Below are 18,254 nucleotides of genomic sequence, written 5' to 3' on the forward strand. Positions count from 1 at the left end.
AAGATTATTATTGAACTTTTTGCTCTATGTCACGATAAACCTATCTGTCGTGTTGAATATAGATGACTAGCAAAATGTATGAAGTTGAATAAAAATATTTCAGCATAGATGTAAATAGATGAAATTATTGATGAATCATAAATTTAAAGAAAAGATATGTTATAATGTGAATTCAATTAATATTTAATAACTGTTGTACTTTCGAGTCAACTGTAATTAGAGTGATAACAGAAATAAATTGACGTCTGACGATGTTGAAACAAAAGTGTATTGGAAAATTGTTTTAGCGGGTTTCTTCTAACATTGGATACTATCCATAGATTGTATGCCACAAACTTTGGTTTAATCAGTAAAAATAGTCTGCAAAAATGATGAACATAGGAAAAGATTGCATAACTTATGAAACCACAATGCACGCGTCTTCCTGATACATTTAAATTGATCTCGTAAGATTGACGAAGATACTAACAAGTCCAGCGAATATAGAGCATGGTAAGCACGTGCCAAAGAAACTTTATTTTCCCCTCTGTCTATGAACGGTCCTGCTTACGTTCCTTTAACTTCTTCATACTTGTCTGGCACGTGATAATTGCAGCACGTTTGAAGATAACTAAAACGTGATCATTTTCTGACGAATTGACGCTTATGTTATGTGTAAGTAGATTAATTAAGCATTATTAAAAGATTTCAACATCAGTCTTTCTCATTCTAACCTTACTCTTCTTTTTTATCTTTTTATTTGTACAATTGTCGAGTACTCTCTTATCAATTTTTAAATTGTCACTTTTTAGAAAGATATCAATTTTTTTTTTATACAAATTTTTATAGCCAGATAATTTGGTCATTACTGACGATGATATGTTTATCTATTAATTTTAACGCACTGAAGCACAATGATAATATATGCAGTACATAAAGCCCATAATAGTAGCATCCGGTGCAGTATGCAGGATTAGTTGGAGGTTATCACTGTGATAGTATAATTACATAGTAAAATTGTTGGATCATGTACATTTATCTTTTATCAATTAATCGTCATTTATTTTAAACCCCAAATATAAAAGTTGCTGCAATCAAATGTAATAACAATGTATCGATTAGATATCTACAGTTTTTTTTGCATTGATTATTTTTGTTTACTTAAAAATATCACCATTTTACAAATTGTTAACATTTTTGGTGTAAAAAAATTATCTTCCCTATTGTTCAGAGATTTATAATTATATAATATTTTTAAAATTCCAAAAACTACAGTAATTATTGAATAAAAAAAAAAATTAATAGACAATCAAAAATGTGTAAACATCATAACGTTATAAATTTAAATTCCTAGAACGACACTAATTATTGACAGTTGATAACAGATTTCAACTACTCAGTCGGTAATTGATTTTTAGTTGAGAAGATATCTGATACAGTGCGCTTTATTGAAATGCCAAATTCAAAACTACTTGTTAAAAACTGAGTGCGCATGCGTGACGCCATACACACGCGAGTGTTCAGTACGTTTGGTTTCACACGGGTTGATGAGAACTCGAAGGGGAGAAGGAGCTCAGACCCTGAACTGGTTCGACGCGGTCCTCGCGGTAAGGGGCCAAGATGGCGAGTGTGTTACGAGCATTGTCTACGGTGTGACTTTTTTAGCATTATCATTCATATTACGTGAAAAAAGTACGATCAAAAAAAACATTCAAACAATAAACTAATGAATTTACAACCCGTAATGTGAATAAACAGTCATTGGCAAAGTGTTTATCATGTGTTCTTGAATTTAAAAGTCATTATTTATCGACGAAAAAATGTGTGATTTTCCCGCGAGGGTGTAAAAACCGTTAAATCAATTTAAAAACAATGTTTTTCTGTCGGTACGGCGTTCAACTTGATTATTAGCTCACATAAACAAGATTTAATATTCTGAATTGAATTTTTAGGGTGAATAAAAGGTGGTGAAGTGAAAGAATAATCAAGACAGGGTAAACAAAGCGCAATGAGTGCCGTTACGCCGAGTGTATCTGAACAAGCGACTGAAAGTCACATAACGAAGTCTGAAAATGATGTCGAGGCCTTGCTTGAAGAAAAAAACCGTGTAATTGCGCGTCAGTATGCAGAGATTCAAGGGTTACAAAGGGAATTGTCAGAAATCATCGGTGAACGCGATGCTTTGTTATGCGAGGTGTCAAAATTTAAGTTCGAGCTTGAGATGGCAGATCTTAAACGTCTTCACGATGACAGGTAAGTCTGTGGACTATCATTCCATATCATTACAAAAAATTAAAAACAACCTATATAGTTTCACGTATATGTATCCTATCGTGGTGCCAAAACCAGACGACCTTGTAAGGCCAGGGATCTTTGTTTGGGTGGGAGTATTTCATTGGAGATGATTTCTTATTTCACAATCTCTTTAGAGAAATCCTTGCATGTATTTTGGTCGTATCGGAATTTTATTGTGTATTTTGAATTTTAATACCAAGAATTACATTTTATGGTTAAAGTCACAAATATTACTTTAACGTTTTTTTAATTATCCAATTTGCTGATAGAAATGTTTGGGTATAAAACAGTTATGATTTAATGTCGTTAATGAGGTGTGAATGGATTTAATTTATCTGGTTACTTAAAGATTAATTGTCATGGAGAAAATAATGCCTAAAATCCACACTCCCTATTTTTATTAGATATAATTAATGTTAACTATTAGATCAAAAATTCATTAAAATCTATTTAAACACTAGAATGATGATGTAAATAATACTTGGAATAGTTTTTTGTAGTCCTTTACCACGAATTGTTCATTATTAATTTATGATATATGAGTTTTTTGGAATCTATAACAGAAAATGATCAGTACAAAGTGGAAAACAGATATATTGCTCAACTAGTGGATAATTAACAATGGACGATCAATACATAAGCATTAGCTTTATCCATGAAAGCACAGCGGGAGTGTGTATGCATCCGCCCACGCTAAGAGGATTCCACGCGGGTCCATCACCTCTCTACGTTCCATTTAAACGTACTGTTCACAAACACATATACAATTATTCAAACTTCAATACACATGCACAAACGCTTGAAGAAAATTTCAATGCAAATGTTGTCAATGTTCGTGCTTTATACTCGTTAATACTGATTATATCGAATTAAAATCACGAACAAACTTGTTTCATGTGCGTTTTGAAATTTTTCTAATCTCTTTTATGACTCTTTATTATCACCAGAATTATTTTATCGCATTCTGATGCCTGAAGTGCTCCAATTATTCACAAAAAAAAATCATTTAACTTTGAATGCCCAAGAAAATTGATGTGATTATGTCAATTTTGTTTAAATTCATCGTGATGCATATTTTGTATAATTGAATATCTTAACCGGTACTTACGAATCATTTTCACTCCATAACAAATTGGAAAATATTCGTTATTATAGTGCAATAGGATTTTTTAAGTCAAATCTGATAAGCAATCTATCAACATGGTGCTTTTTATTACGAACTTTTCATTTCTGAAGTTATTCCAGGAGTTAAAAGCAAATACATTTCCGAGAATGATAGATCTAGTCAAGAAAGTACATACCAATGAATAGGGAAAATTGCAAGTCAGGAATAAAAACTCAATAAAAGTACAGTCCATTTATTCTTAGTTTTCTTGCATTAATTTTTTTCCCCGTTTTCTTTTAGAGTATGAATATAATGTTGATATGTGCATATACGTGTCTGTAAGTAATAAAATGAAGATTCTTCAAGCCATTTATGGGGTCTGGATCACATCACAAGTCATCTTTTAGCATTCAATTAACCTCAAGGCCCGTCGATCGCCGATTGCCCTTGGGGATGTACGGCGTTAATGATTAATTTCACGAATCATCTGCGAACAGAAATCGACCCAATAATTACTATCATTTCTTGCTAATAAATTCCATAGATTCTTTAGTTTTAAAATTTGACCATATTTTTTTCCAAGCAATTTTTTTTATCATCTCTTTCCTGAAAGTCTCAAGAGTCTCAATAAGTCTAAAAAAGTTATGTTGTGCCATGATGAACTTGTAATGCATTTTGCATCATGTTTTGACCTTATATTGCTTTTCTTCATGACTAGTTTTTCTCTAGAAGAGACACTTCTTTCCTGAATGTGTCCTACTCGTTGGATATAAATATTTTTTTCGATAGCACCATGTAACTCATGCTCATATAAGCGTGCTTGTCTCACGGAATTTAATTGACTTGATTAAGTTACGGGCGTGACTATAGGGAATCTCTCACGACCGGTTTTTCTTAACGTCGGACCGCAATCTGTGCTTACTATTATAGAAGTTAGATGTAAACAAATGCGTTCTCGCGAGCGGTGTGAGGTATCGTTTATCGTGTAAAAGAGAGAATGCTCTAGATTCATGTAGGATAAAGTGAAAAAGAAAAATAACAAGATAGAAAGGAAGAAGAATTGAGGGAGAGAAATGTAGCGCCGTCCGTTCCCACCAGTAATAACAAACGACTCGTGTACATATATTTCAACTTAGAATAAATGTAGACGTGACGAGGTAGACGAAAGGTGAAGTCTGACTAGTACTAGAGTGTCATACACCTCCAAGAGCCTCCACTTGTGCCCTTTTGCTTGTCTGTTCCCTTCTTCAAGACATATCATTGCTTATTAATTCGTTGAAAAGTAATGAGGGGACGACGGCATCCGCTAAGAACGTGCTTGAGTATACAACAAGACTATGCCAACCAAGTTCTTTTACTTCTTCTTCTCCTTCTTCTTCTTTTTCTTCTTCTTCAAGCCTTTATACTTCACATCAAGTTCAATTGTCAAGCTCTGCAAAAGCGGAAGAAGATGAAAAGTATTCTATGGCAAATGTGAAGAGGCCATGAAGAACTTTATAAAGTTGACCAAAGTTTTATTATATTTTTATTGGAACGAAGACAATATTTATTGTTACTATACACACATGTCCAAACTTGTATTGTGAGTGTGTTTTTTCTTTTAATCTGAAAATTTATTTTAAAAATTATTCATGTTCATAGGAAAAGGGATGACATGATATAGAAATGAAACAAAAAATTTTATCACATTTTTTTCAAATATTTTTATAATAAAAAATAGAAAAGAGTTTTAAATTTAATTCAACTAATGAAGTAAATTTAATTCAAAAATGTTAGTTAAAATCATGAAAAAGTTATTCATTATTTTTCCATTTTTTTTTTTTTGAATAAATGAATAATACTATTTTTATAATTAAATTCAATTTTTTTATTTTTTGATAAAAAAACATTTAATTTTTAATTTACTTGTTTTTCATCCTTTTTTAATTTCTCTTGTTGTGAACGACAAAAACTGAATTTCCATTTTTCGTTAGTAATCCTTTAAATTCGAACGCCAGACCATAAATGTATGAAAATAATTAATGAAATTTATTCTACCTTCGAGTTCCATTCACTCCGATCCACCGTAAATTATATATTTTTTGATACTGCAAAAAATATTCACCAAAAAGTTCGTTAACATGACAGTTAAAATTTCTGGTTTCATTATCTGGCAATTGTAATTAATTATATTAAAAATATAGATGGTTTCTGTTGGAGTATGAACAAAATTCATCATTACTTTATTTTAACTATGATCAGGTTACTTGTTTTCAGTTTACGAGTGAACGATGCGGTACATGTTTTATCTTTAATAATCATAAATCAGGCTAAATTTTATTACTCTTCTAAGAATACATATAAAATATTTATTTAATAGCATTTAGGATTGATCTGGATTTAATGATTATTGCATATAATAGTCTAAGTATTGTTGGTATCAGTTCACCAGAGCCTTTCATTTTGTTTGGACATACTTTTGAATCTTCAATATAATAAACGAAATATAAATATTTAAATTATTTAATCGATTATTAAAACTAATTTCTGAAGTAAAAATTTTCAATAATTTTAAATGACAAAATTATTTAAACAACTAAAGCAAGAGAAATAGTTGTCATCTCGATGTATTTAGTGTATTCCATTTGATTACTATCTATTGATATGTATCAAGCATTCAAATGATTTTAGTTGGTGAATCCAGAGTTAGCTTTCTGTTCAAAGCTCATAAATAGAGGTACCGTATTAACTCAAATTGATCGAGTCTGGTCTGTTCGACTTTCAAGGCTAGTATATACAAGTAGCAGGGTAAATTCTATTGATCTAGACCTAGACTTTGCTCTCTCATTCGTATCGTACATGAAAACATTAGCGACAGTCAGAATTATACAAGCAGTCCACATAACAAAGCTTCCTTTCTCATCCTCTCCAAATATATATATATGGATTGGACATGTAGGTATATAGGCTTGTCAGCTTAAAGTCACTTCGTCATTCTCGATTCGAATTGGTGGCTATGATGGTTAGATACTTCAACACTAGATTCACGTCCGGATTCTAATTGGATTGTGAGTTCAAGTACACGGACAACAAACTCCCTGTTCTAATCTAAGTTAGATACTTGGGAGACTTAAGGAGAATTTCTGAGAAATTTTCATAATATTCCAGTTAAGTTTAATTGTGGACTAAATTTGCTAATCGGTACCATCAACAGACTTATGTTTCTTAAGATTACTTTATCTTCAATAATAAATTATTACTCTGAGATTAAATTCAGAATTAATTTTAACATTTGAATAAGGGAAAATATTGAAAAAAACATTTATGTAACAATGATTTTTTTTTATTTTTTCAAAAGTATTGTTTAATACAATAATACAGAAGCTGATAAATTATTAACATTTATATTGTTATTTGTTCAGTATTTGTTGGTTAAAATATTTTTACAAAACTGAATAAAAATAATGGAATAATAAACAAGAATTGATAACTTAAAATAACAGTTCTTTCAATAAAATCAATATCTACTGGTTTTAAAAATAATTTAGTACGAGAGTAAGTTAAAATTTATTTTTACGACATGTTGAATAATTTGCTAAAAATTGTACGTCATTCATCCTTTTTTTTTTTGACGAATAAAATTTTATTCTAGTCTCCGGAAGAGTCTTTTTAAAAAAAGTGATAATAATTTAATCACACTTGTATCACCTACGTCTTGTGAACTTTTTAAATAAGTAATCTGATCGTCAGGCTTTCACAAAAGAGCTTCCTCTTAAATTCTTATTTTACTCCAGACTATATCTTGACTCGTGCTGTAATTCTTGGGTTGCAAGTAGATAGACTACTTTCTCTAAGTGGATCTCCATACACACACATCTTGATCTATAAATTAAAAAGAAAAACCACATGTATTTACATCCGTCTGGAAATGAGCTGATTCACTTATCTAATCAGGATAGCAAAAAAGAAACTCTCAAGTCTTTATTATGAAACAGTTTAGAAAAATATTATTTTATATAACAAATGATTTATTTTTTTTTAAATATTTTATTCCAAGATTTATTAACAAAAAATATTGAATGCTTTGATCTTTTACGTTGAAACGAAGGAATGTACACATTCATTGATAAATGACACCATAAACATCCACATCATGAATATTCTATATGTTTGAGCAACACCTTTAATTACATATTATAAATAGTTGATCAAACCTTCCATTTCATTCACTTCTCGCATTGAACTAAATTTCCACAGCTGTGACATTTCATTGATACCCTCAATAGTCAACAATTTTTCAAAGGAATACTTTTCCAGGTCAGCTGTATAAATTATTCAACCATCTAATTTCTTCAAATACGATGTTTAAATATATCATTCATCATTGAAACTAATTCACAGAAATTTGATTATTGTAGATAAGCACACTTTACAAGCACGAACATAATGGATTTCATTTGATTGAAAATAGGATAATTACTTCAACCCTGGTGGCAATATAAATCTGGACCTATTATAGAGTCCTAGACATGGCCCATTTAATTTTTCAGACCTAGTATGGCATTTTGAGGAAGTAAATTCAAGTCTAGAAAAGGAAATGAGGCCAGGGCTACTTGGTAATTATTTAAAAAATGGGTAGTTATTCTGATAGCAACAGAGTAGTTGGAAAGTAATAATGAGGTAGCTTTGTATTGTTATTAAATATTTCAATAACATTCAGGTCCATCCATGACTATATTTTGTAGCTACTAGAGAGGTTAGTGATGAGAATAAATTCCTCAGTAGTTTAAATAATGATAAATAATTATAAGAAATAAAATAAAAAATTTTTGTAGTTAGATAAGTAACAGATTAGTGTTTTATTGTAGGACTTTCTAAATTTAATATGACGATGGCATTAGAAGTCACGTATATTGATAAAATAACAATAGAAATGTTTGCTAATAGATTCAATTTTTTCCGATATTATAATAATGAATATTTATTTTGGGCACATAAATAAAATGAGGGCTAGAAAATCCTAGATTGAAGAGGGACTTTGAACGTCAGCACTGGAGCTCAAAGTCAAGCTTGGCAGATCGCTTTGGTATTGAAATCTAAGCATTACATTCTATCCACTAAGCCACTAACGTGGGTATAGGATAGAAAGGAAATTCTTTCATTCTGTCGATATCGAAATGTTCCATTCAGATAATTAATAGGTGAATTGAAAAATAGTTTCTTGCTTCAGGATATTTTTTATCTAACAAAAGTGTCTTTTTTAACTTAAAAAATTTTTTTAAATACAAAATAATATTTTTAGATTTTTTGTGCTCATCAGAAGAGCATAATTCCTAAAGAAAAAAAAATGTGTTGATTTATTTATTACTGAATTAATTTATGAAAAGCTCCATAAAAGTAAATTTATTATTTCCCGCAGTGTAATGCTATTATTTTTAAAATTCTAACTCTCTTGAAAAGATTTTTTCCGGTCAATAAAAATGTATTGTACAAACGAGACCTAAAAAATCACGTACACAAATGATGTTTATTTTCTATTAGCGGTATTCTTTAATCTCAAAACCGTGTTGAAGTAATAAAAAAGAAGTCAATTGTCAAAAGTTAATGACTCTTAAACTCAATAAACTATAAAAATGTCCCGATTTATTTGACACTCCAGACTTTTTTACGGTTAGATATGTGCTTAAATTCATGAGATTCTAGAAATTGAGAGAATATTTGCGAAGGTTAAAAGTCAAGTGGTCTTAGAGGAGCGACTAGGCTTCAGGGAATTTGAAACACATTGTCAACCGCTGCATTTCACACATATTTTCAACATCTGGCAGTGGCATGTGAACGGGTACATAGCTTTCCTCTCTCTCACATTCACTTTCTATCTCTCTTCCTCAACTACTCCGTCTCCTTCAATCAGCTTATTTGCTCCAATCTTTCACGATTTTGTGGCCTGGTCCAATTAGAAAACCAAATATGTCTCTCATTTACCACCAATGAGTAAGGGAAGTTTTTATTTTCTTAAATACCCCTTGAGTGTTACAAAAAATTTGTCAAACAAACGGAAGCTTTGTTTCACAGCTTGACTTTTTTAAAAATCCTTTTGAAACAGTTTTTTATCTCCATTGACTTTTCGTTGAGAGACAAGATAGCATGAGGATCAAGCTGATGCTTCGTCAACAAACAATTATTCCATTTTATTATTATTTTTTTTTTTTGGTGCTCGTTATCTCGGGGGATGTTTGAACAATAAAAAGAAATTATTCTAATGAGTATTGCACTAGCTATGGAGAAGCTTGATATTTTTAAGGGAATTTTTTTCTTCAACATTTCTTTCTTTTTTAGTCGTTTAAACCAGCACTTAATTTCTTGGGGTTCTTTACTGCCCACTTGAGCTCCTCCTTGGCTGTTTACTTGCTCTTCAGGTACTCCAAGTATTCCCTGATCAAATGGCACAGCTTTATTTATGAGCCTAGAGGACGTGGTATGTCTATCCATGTCATTTTCGTGGATCCTGCACAGTATGTTATATGTTTCTTTGCTTAAACGCTGCTGTCACACTAGGATGCCGCAAGAATACCACGTGGAGGGTCTAAGCAAGGCTCTGTATAACACGTGTCATGCCTCGTGAACGTTTTACTTTTCTTTCGTTTCTGGTTTACGACCCGCCCCACAGAGAAAAATTATTGTCATTGTGTGAAAAAAATGAACACATTAGAACTTGTAAAACACGATTAGTGCTCTTTTTAGGACATATCGAATTGTCTAGATGATGAGAAATATGAGATTTTTGAAAAGTCATTATTTAGTACTAGTTGGAAGTAATTTTTACATCAAAAAAAAAAATTATTTATTGCCTATCATATACAATAAATGACAAGTGTGTTTGAATGTGAATATTTATATCAAAAAAATAAATATTTTCAAAATGTTCTGTTATTATTTAAATATTTATTACAATTTTTTTTATGATTTTATTAAAAATAATACAAAGAAAATATTAAATTTATCGGTACTAAAATTTTTTAAGACATTTTTTTTCCTCACTAAAATAAGCTATGAATGAATATTCAATACATATTTTACAGCTTTTGAGGGTCTTAGCATCATAAAACATGCATTTTTTATGTTGAACTCAAGAAAAATATTTATTTTACAATCTAATTTTCTCCCATATAAAGACAAAATAATGTCAAGCTATATAAATTTATACAAAAGGGTAACTTAATAATAGCAAAATATATTTAAAATTTTTTTATCATTCAACAATATTCGTTCATGAGTTATTAACGTTAAAAACAAAAAGCATTTGCTTTGCAATGACATCCAATCGTTAGTTATTAAAAAATTTTTTCCAAAAAGATAAAAAAAAAAAGCTTGAAACAGTTTTCTATCATTTTTTTAAAAAATTCTCGTTTTTTTAAAGCCAATAGTCTCTGTCAGAAATTCCAAAACCAAGTATTGGTTTTGATTTATTAAAAATTTCATTCTCCCGTTGACTAGCGAGTAGAATAAATGGTATATTCAAGTACAAAGGAGTTGTGAGCGTCAATAGCCAGACAGTAATCGATTTTTGTGTTATGTAATGCAACAATATTATACTGTAGAATAATAACAACAGATAAAACATAAACAGCAGAAATGAAGAAAATAAAAATAATACATAATCCCCCAAGTATTCTTGAAAAATGAAAAATCTTGTTACTCACAAGTAGTACAAAGCAAAAATAATAGCAATATAAAACTCATTATTTTTATACGCCTTTAAAAACGCTGATGGTTCTTTGCTTGTTACGTATGACACTTTGGTCTGACTCTAAAGTTAGACTAGTGAGAGACCCCACAGGCAGCACAAGTCATTCGAACTTCTAAAAAGAATAAGTAACAAAAGAATAAGCAGAAAAAATAGCTAGTACCAGTACCTGGAATAATAGCACAGTATAATATTTCATAGATGATTGAGTTGTTCATCACTGGAATATTTGAAAAAAAGGTCTTCAATGAATAGAAAGAAAAGCTGTCAATTTCTGCATTGGCAGCTTAAAGACTGATGCTTTCTGAATGCATAACATATTTATTATATCTGGGAATATCATCTAGATCAATTTCCTTATAAATGGAGATACTTGATATGAAATCGATATTGACTCGTGTCGGTGTTTTTGAATTGATTCAATCGATATACTACCTGTGTAAAAATTAGCTAGGGATTCGATTGGTAAAATGTCAGGCTTCAACTCAGCCCTAACTAATTTCTACTTGAGTGAATATTGATAGCTTTTTTTTCTTTTTCAATTGATTAAAAATTTTTTCTGATATTTAAGAATATCTGGTTTAGAAAAATATGTTGACAAAAATATTATTAATAAAAAAATATTTTTTTACTAACCAGTTTATAATAAAAAAAAAAAAAAATTTATTACAAAGAAAAATTTTATTGTGATTTAAAAATCAGATAAAATCATTTTTTTAATTAATTTTTTTTTTCCTATCAGTGTTAGCAAAAAAAAAAATATAAATTAAAGGAAACGATTGTTGAGATTAAACAATGGACGACATTTTGCTTCACTTGTGTAATTTATTGATCCATAAAAAAGATAGTAGACGCCTAAACGCGTTAGACGACAAGGGACAATGCAAGTAAATATAGCTCCCCAAGTCCAACTTATCTGTTGTACATATATACAACTGGGACCGAACACTATGTACATAGTATAGTGGTGGATGAACCTGCGGATCAGAGGTCATATCATCAGGATTCCTAAACTATAAGGAAATTCGGAGAAAATCACTCCCTTGATTCAACAGAACGTCAATTATCATGCCCAGGCACGTACTGGGTTTCCGACTTTTTTTATATTTCATTCAATTTTAGGGAATGGATCTATCTATGTTTGATAGAATTTGTTAAATTAATTCGAAAAAAAGACTTTAAAGTAAATTTAATATTTTTAAAATAATTAAATCATCTACAAAGTAAAACAATAAGTTGGAATAATGAAGAAAGTTGGGTGGAGAAGTAATTAAAAGTGAAATGTAACACAAAAATGAAGATTTACTGGTAAATATTGGTAAATGTTATAGACAGGAGTGATTTTAAAAGCTATTGTTTTTTTCTTTTTTTTAAATTTGTTCTTAGATGTACGTTAAAGTAATTTACATAAAAGGTAATTATAAAAGGAAGTAAATTGCTTGGAGGCAATTACTTTGTGTATACAATAAGTGAAGCAATCTTTTGTAAAATTATATGTACGTGCGAAGGAACTTACATGGCTTCTATTTCAAGAGCAAGCGTGAAACAGCAACGTGGGAGAGAGAATTTTATTTCACTCGAGGCTTCTTTAAAGTCACTACTCAGAGGAGTTGAAACGATGAAGGAAGACTGAAGTCGAAAGCATCATTCTCTTTTTATACTTTGAGTAAAGGTTTTCAATAATGCCAAAGAAACTTATATTTTATCTTACGTATTTTTTAAATATTTTTTACCTCCAAGACTTGATAACTTTTATAAAAAATAAAAAAAACTTTTTAAAGATTTAGTTATAATATTTATTTAAAGTAATAAAAGAAATAATTTATTGAAAAAATACACTTTTATTGTGTTTGATTATTTTAAATCGAATTATTTGAGTGCTGGTTTACTTACTGAATAATAATTAATTACAGAATTAGATTATCAATTACTGTATTAATTTATAATTTTAGAAATAAAATTATTAATTAATTTAGCAATAAATAATTTTTTATCAAAATTACTAATTCATCGAATAATTAACAATTTTCCAATAATTTAATGATGATTAATTGAAATTTTTTTCGCTGATCCCTGATTTAAACTTATCATATTGAACCAAATATTAATATAAATTTTTCAATAAAATATTAATATAAATTTTCAATAAAATATTTTATTTCGAATATATAAAATTCTTTTTATGGATAAAATTGACATTGTTGTAAATAGCAAAAAATTTTTATCAGTGATAAATATCAAAATCGCCAGAATTTTTTAAACTCTTATTCCAGAATAATTCATTATTCTTTAATTAAAAATTACAAATAAAAAAAATATACTATAATTAGAAGGAAAAAAACTGGTTAATATTTCAGCTCCACAGTAATTACTCTGAAATACTTAAGGGTTGGAAGAGCGAGGATTTTTTTTATCCATATGATGAAGGCTACATTTAACAGTATTGCCACCTCTCATATCTTCTTTTGTTTTGTTCTTTTCCTTGACTCGAGAAAAGTCTACAATTTTAAACAGAAAAATCGTCTAGTCTCCTACCCCCAAAGTATTCTGTAAATTTACTTTAATAAAAAATATCAGCATCCTCTAATTAATAAAATATTTTATAAATAAATTCAACCCTCCTAACACTACCTCATCACAAGAAATTTAAATTCCCAATAAAAAAAAATAGCACATCAAGTCATCCATGAATATGCATAAAATAACAAGACTCCTAATGAAAAAAAGTTCACTAATAAATTATCAATAAAACTGCCATTACTTCGCAATTAAAAATTCACTGAAAAAAGAATGTAGGGACGATACAAAGCAATTGATAGTAACGATAGCGCTAATTACAAGACTGAATAATTTACTAATTGCCAGATATCTGAAAACAGCAAAAGCGCAATGAGAGAAGTTTGTCGAGGGAAAGGAGATCAAAAGCCATAGGACAGAGTAGCAGCCAAACAAACACATAAAAAACACATGAAATCGAGATGTTTAGAACAAAGGGACATTACTTGACACTTTGAATGTCGGGAGAGTGCACATAACAGTCTGCCGAAGTAAGGGATTGAGGGGGAGGACTAGACGACTATGAACATGTGAGTGTAAACGACAAGAGAGAAAGTGAAAATAATAGGGAAGCTTCTTTTCACTACGTCTCTTTTGACACCCAAGTGTATGTGTGTATATATAAATGTGTATTGGTATAAGCCTTGCAGCCGATTACGTCGTGTAGCGCACTTTTCGTTTGAGTTCTTCCTTTTAACATCCAATCCTTCGTCCTCTCTCTCTCTCTATTTTCCTCTTTTCCATTGTTCTCCTTATTAACTCCTGGACTGGTTTCTATTCCACGTTGGTTCATTCTTTTTTTTCCTCTAAGCTACGTATCACAGTCAGATCACATAAGCAGACTAATATAACACCCTTGGTCTTTATCTCTTTTATTTCTCACATCACACGTGAATGCAATCGCTTTTCCTTGCACACGCGCGCACCCCCCACAACATATACGCACACGCGCACTCAAGTTCACCAAAAGGAGAGGAGAGTAAAAGTGAAAGAGATAAATTTTTCATCTCTCTCAAGCTCAAATAGTCGACCCGCGTCCACGGAAAAAGCTCGACGCCATTTCCTTCTCGTTTTTTTCCTCTTCCGTTTTCCGCGGCTTTTCTTTGTCGTTTTTTCGTCACTTTGGCCTTTTTTATTTTTTTTATTTCTTCCACACTTCGTGCATCGACTCTTGTATGTGGATGTGGCGGACTTCAGTTGCAGTAAAAGCAGGTAGAGGAAAGGGTAGATCCGAAGAGACTCTGCGTCGCGACGTTGTGAGTGGACGAGAATTCCTTTGTGTGGCTTCTGTGATTTTCCGAGTGCCCATAACGTATACGAATGCTAAGAGACTCAGTTTCCTTTCTTTCTTTTGCTTTTTTGTTCTGTAACGCGCTTCCAGTCTGTCTGGTTACATTATGAAGATTGAACTTGACAGTTGAAAAAGCTCTTTACGAATAAGTAATTATTTTTCATCAATAAAACGATGATAAATAATTGATATTAAATCTTGAATAAGATTTGATTAATCGATCAGTTGAAGAATATTGATGATTATCATTTGCATAAATATCAGCAAATATATTTGAAGGGGAATACTTTATCTAAGGTAAAAGAAAATATACATTTGTATCAATTTATTTAATGGGGAGCTAAAATTTAATATGATCCTGCTTTTATGTAAAACCAGTTATTTTAGTTCATTATATATAAATTTATAATTATCTTGTCATTATAAAACTTTCGTAGCTTCATAACATTTAATTACTTTGACCAATCATGCGTTTAAATCCCACAGATAATTATTTTAAACTATTTTTTTTTTAGTCTATTAATTTTTTATTACATTTAGAAAATTAAAGTTAAATAATTAGTGTTGTAAATTAAATTTTACTACAAAAATAATTGTTTAATAATTATAAACTAAATATAATTGAAGTATTTAAAATTGAAAAATGATTTAATTAATTATTTAAAATTATCAGAAGACAATTATTTTATTCTTTAAATCGAATTCTAGTCTATTGCGTCATTTTATGCAATTTTCTCCTTGAAAATAAGCATAATAACACTTATTAATAATAATTAAAAATGTAGGTGAAGTAAGAAAGAAAAAAATTGAAATGAAGGAACATTATTAACTCAGCTACTTCACAAGATAATTTCTAACAATATTTTTTTCAAATATAAATTATTCGCTCGCTCATCATCAATTAATTAGCAGTAATTAATTAAATAACTAAGCAGCTTTTAAGTAGCTAGTAAGATTTAATTGTCTAGAAAATAAAAATGAATAAACTTAGTTGAAACAGCAGAAATCTATGTAAGTCGATTGGTGGAGTGATCTTGTGGTCGGAATGTAAAGCAGCTTGAGTCAATTTGAAAGGCTTCTTGTTATCGACGCGTTCATACGAGGAAGAACGAGACTTGAGTGTCTGGGGGGGTCTCTATGATAGAGTTGTTGGTTTAAAACTAGAGCAAGCAGTAGGAAGACGTGTAAGGAAGATGGAAATGACGTAGCTTGAGGGAGCCACAGAACAGTAAATGCCAGATGCATGTTTAGGCACGCGAAGGTATCGTGACGATAATAACTGTGTGCCTAAGATCCCTGGAGGTGGAAAGAGTTAGCGGCAATATGTTAGAGTGGTACCTGTTTCTTCTTACGTACTTGTACCCAAGTGCATTACGCAGAGATAATGACAAGGAGAGGCCGGATGTGACAATGAATATAGTCTCTGTACTGACTGAGCAGCAACTCTTTGATGTTGGTAACGATACTGATGGAAGCAGACGTCCAAGCGCTTCGTTGACTTCACGTGGGATGCAGTAACTTGGGCCATAAAGTCATCGGTTGAATAAGCATAAAAGCGAGTGTAACGAAACGTGCTTTCCACCAGTTCACATGACATTGCCATCACCAACTTCAATGAAATATTACTTCTACGAAGGAATTTGTTTGTCATACATTCAAGACTGTTCAATATTTAAAAATAGACATTAAGGACCATTTCTCTTTTTTTGTGGGATAATCCCAATTTCGATGAACTCTGGTGGTTTGTGGTTGAAAGATGAATTCAAAGCTAATAAATATTATGTTACAACTAATACTGACACCAGATTAAGATAAAAAGCATCATCTAAACTTTAGGGTAATTGAAAAACATGAGTTATAATCATAATCAAAATTCTCTTGACCAAATTGGAGGCGTGCCAGGTGATTCAGGGCTGCCAGTTAGTTCACTATCATGGCCCTGGATCGGATAACCTTGGATCCAACCCACCCTCTCTTTTGCCTACGTTTGCCACTAGACTTTCCGTAATTTGCGTCCAAGTTACAAGCTGCGATGATCAACCCTGATTGCTTCACTGCTTTGTTACTTGGCTTGTTTTTGGCTGTTTGCCAGGGATGCAGTTGCTTGTTATCAACATCTACATCAAGTATTAGCATTACCAACATTGCTGTTTTTTTGCGTTAACCTTAATTCTAGATTTTAGTAGAGTAAGACCTGTCATAAAATTGAGCACAATAAAGTAAGCTGTCGACAGTTAACCTGCTTTATTAACCCAACGACTACTGAAACAAATAATTTTTAAATTGCTAACAGATGCTAGGACTGTTTTATTTCTTGATAGTTAAAAACAAGTCATATTATTTATAAATAGAGACTCATAGTGATGTGGAAATTGTATATTATTTTATTTTTAATAAAAAAAAATGATAGATCATGGAATAAATATGTAAGTGTTGGAGAACGTGTCATTATTAGAAAGTCTATTAGAAGTTTTGCTGTATTGCTAACTAAAAACAATCAGTCAATGACTAATATTATAAGAGTTATGTTTTTATTATTGTCTTGAAGAGATACAATTATGTCAAGTCTTCAATAAGAGGTAATGAGTCAATGTTTGTAAATACATTGAGATGGTGCAGTTATTGAATTTTAAAAATGCTAAAAAATATGTAGTTTTTTGCATCAATATTTTTTTTATATATTGCATTTTTCTCCATATAAATAAATTTATATTTATTACTATTATTATTATATTATTGTTGACACATCATTTTAAACAATAAATAATGTATAAACAATACATTTTATATAAAAATTATTTTATATTATTTATTGTGAAGTAAAGTAAGTGTTATTATAGATAGCTTGTTGTTTAATTTGCTAATAATTTTACAAACTAAAATCTGAATCCATTATTTAATTCTGATTGCTCTATTCACAGAGAACTAATTCTGAATACAAAACTCTGATTCGTAGAATTTGTTTATGCATTTCAATATCAAGCAAATAACTAAAAAATGCCCAATCTACAAGCAAACTTTTTAATCTCATTGATGTTTTGATGAATTGAATGAAAACTTGAATACTATTATGGCGGGGGTAGAGAGAACTATTGATTGTAGCAAAGTTCCTAACAGGGCGGAGAGATATTGTCAGATGCATTGTCACCCCTCCTTGTTTCTTTATCCCCCACAACCTTAACTCTCTATAAGTATAACAGTTCAGTCGTCTTTACTTTCCTTCTGCCATCACAATACAACCTTGTTACCGGAAAATCATCGTCAAAAACATACAATTACGCTTCAATAATTACCGGATGATAATT

General features: G+C 30.5%; 1 protein-coding gene across 3 annotated transcripts in view; it reads left to right on the top strand.

Annotated features, from left to right (window-relative positions):
• The first annotated feature begins 1,517 nt into the window (after positions 1-1,517).
• Positions 1,518-18,254, top strand: part of siz (Brefeldin-resistant Arf-GEF family protein schizo) — a 60,696-nt gene continuing 43,959 nt past the window's right edge. For 2 of the 3 annotated variants that reach the window (XM_035078231.1, XM_035078234.1), the window contains exon 1: positions 1,518-2,232. In XM_035078231.1, coding sequence (XP_034934122.1) covers positions 1,988-2,232 — 245 coding nt within the window. In that variant the 5' untranslated portion in view covers positions 1,518-1,987. The remainder of the gene's footprint in view (positions 2,233-18,254) is intronic. The other variant, XM_035078232.1, reaches the window with a different exon arrangement.

The sequence above is a fragment of the Chelonus insularis genome, unplaced genomic scaffold (assembly GCF_013357705.1).
Source record: "Chelonus insularis isolate UGA/USDA-ARS -01 unplaced genomic scaffold, ASM1335770v1 contig_150_pilon, whole genome shotgun sequence".
NCBI lineage: Eukaryota > Metazoa > Arthropoda > Insecta > Hymenoptera > Braconidae > Chelonus > Chelonus insularis.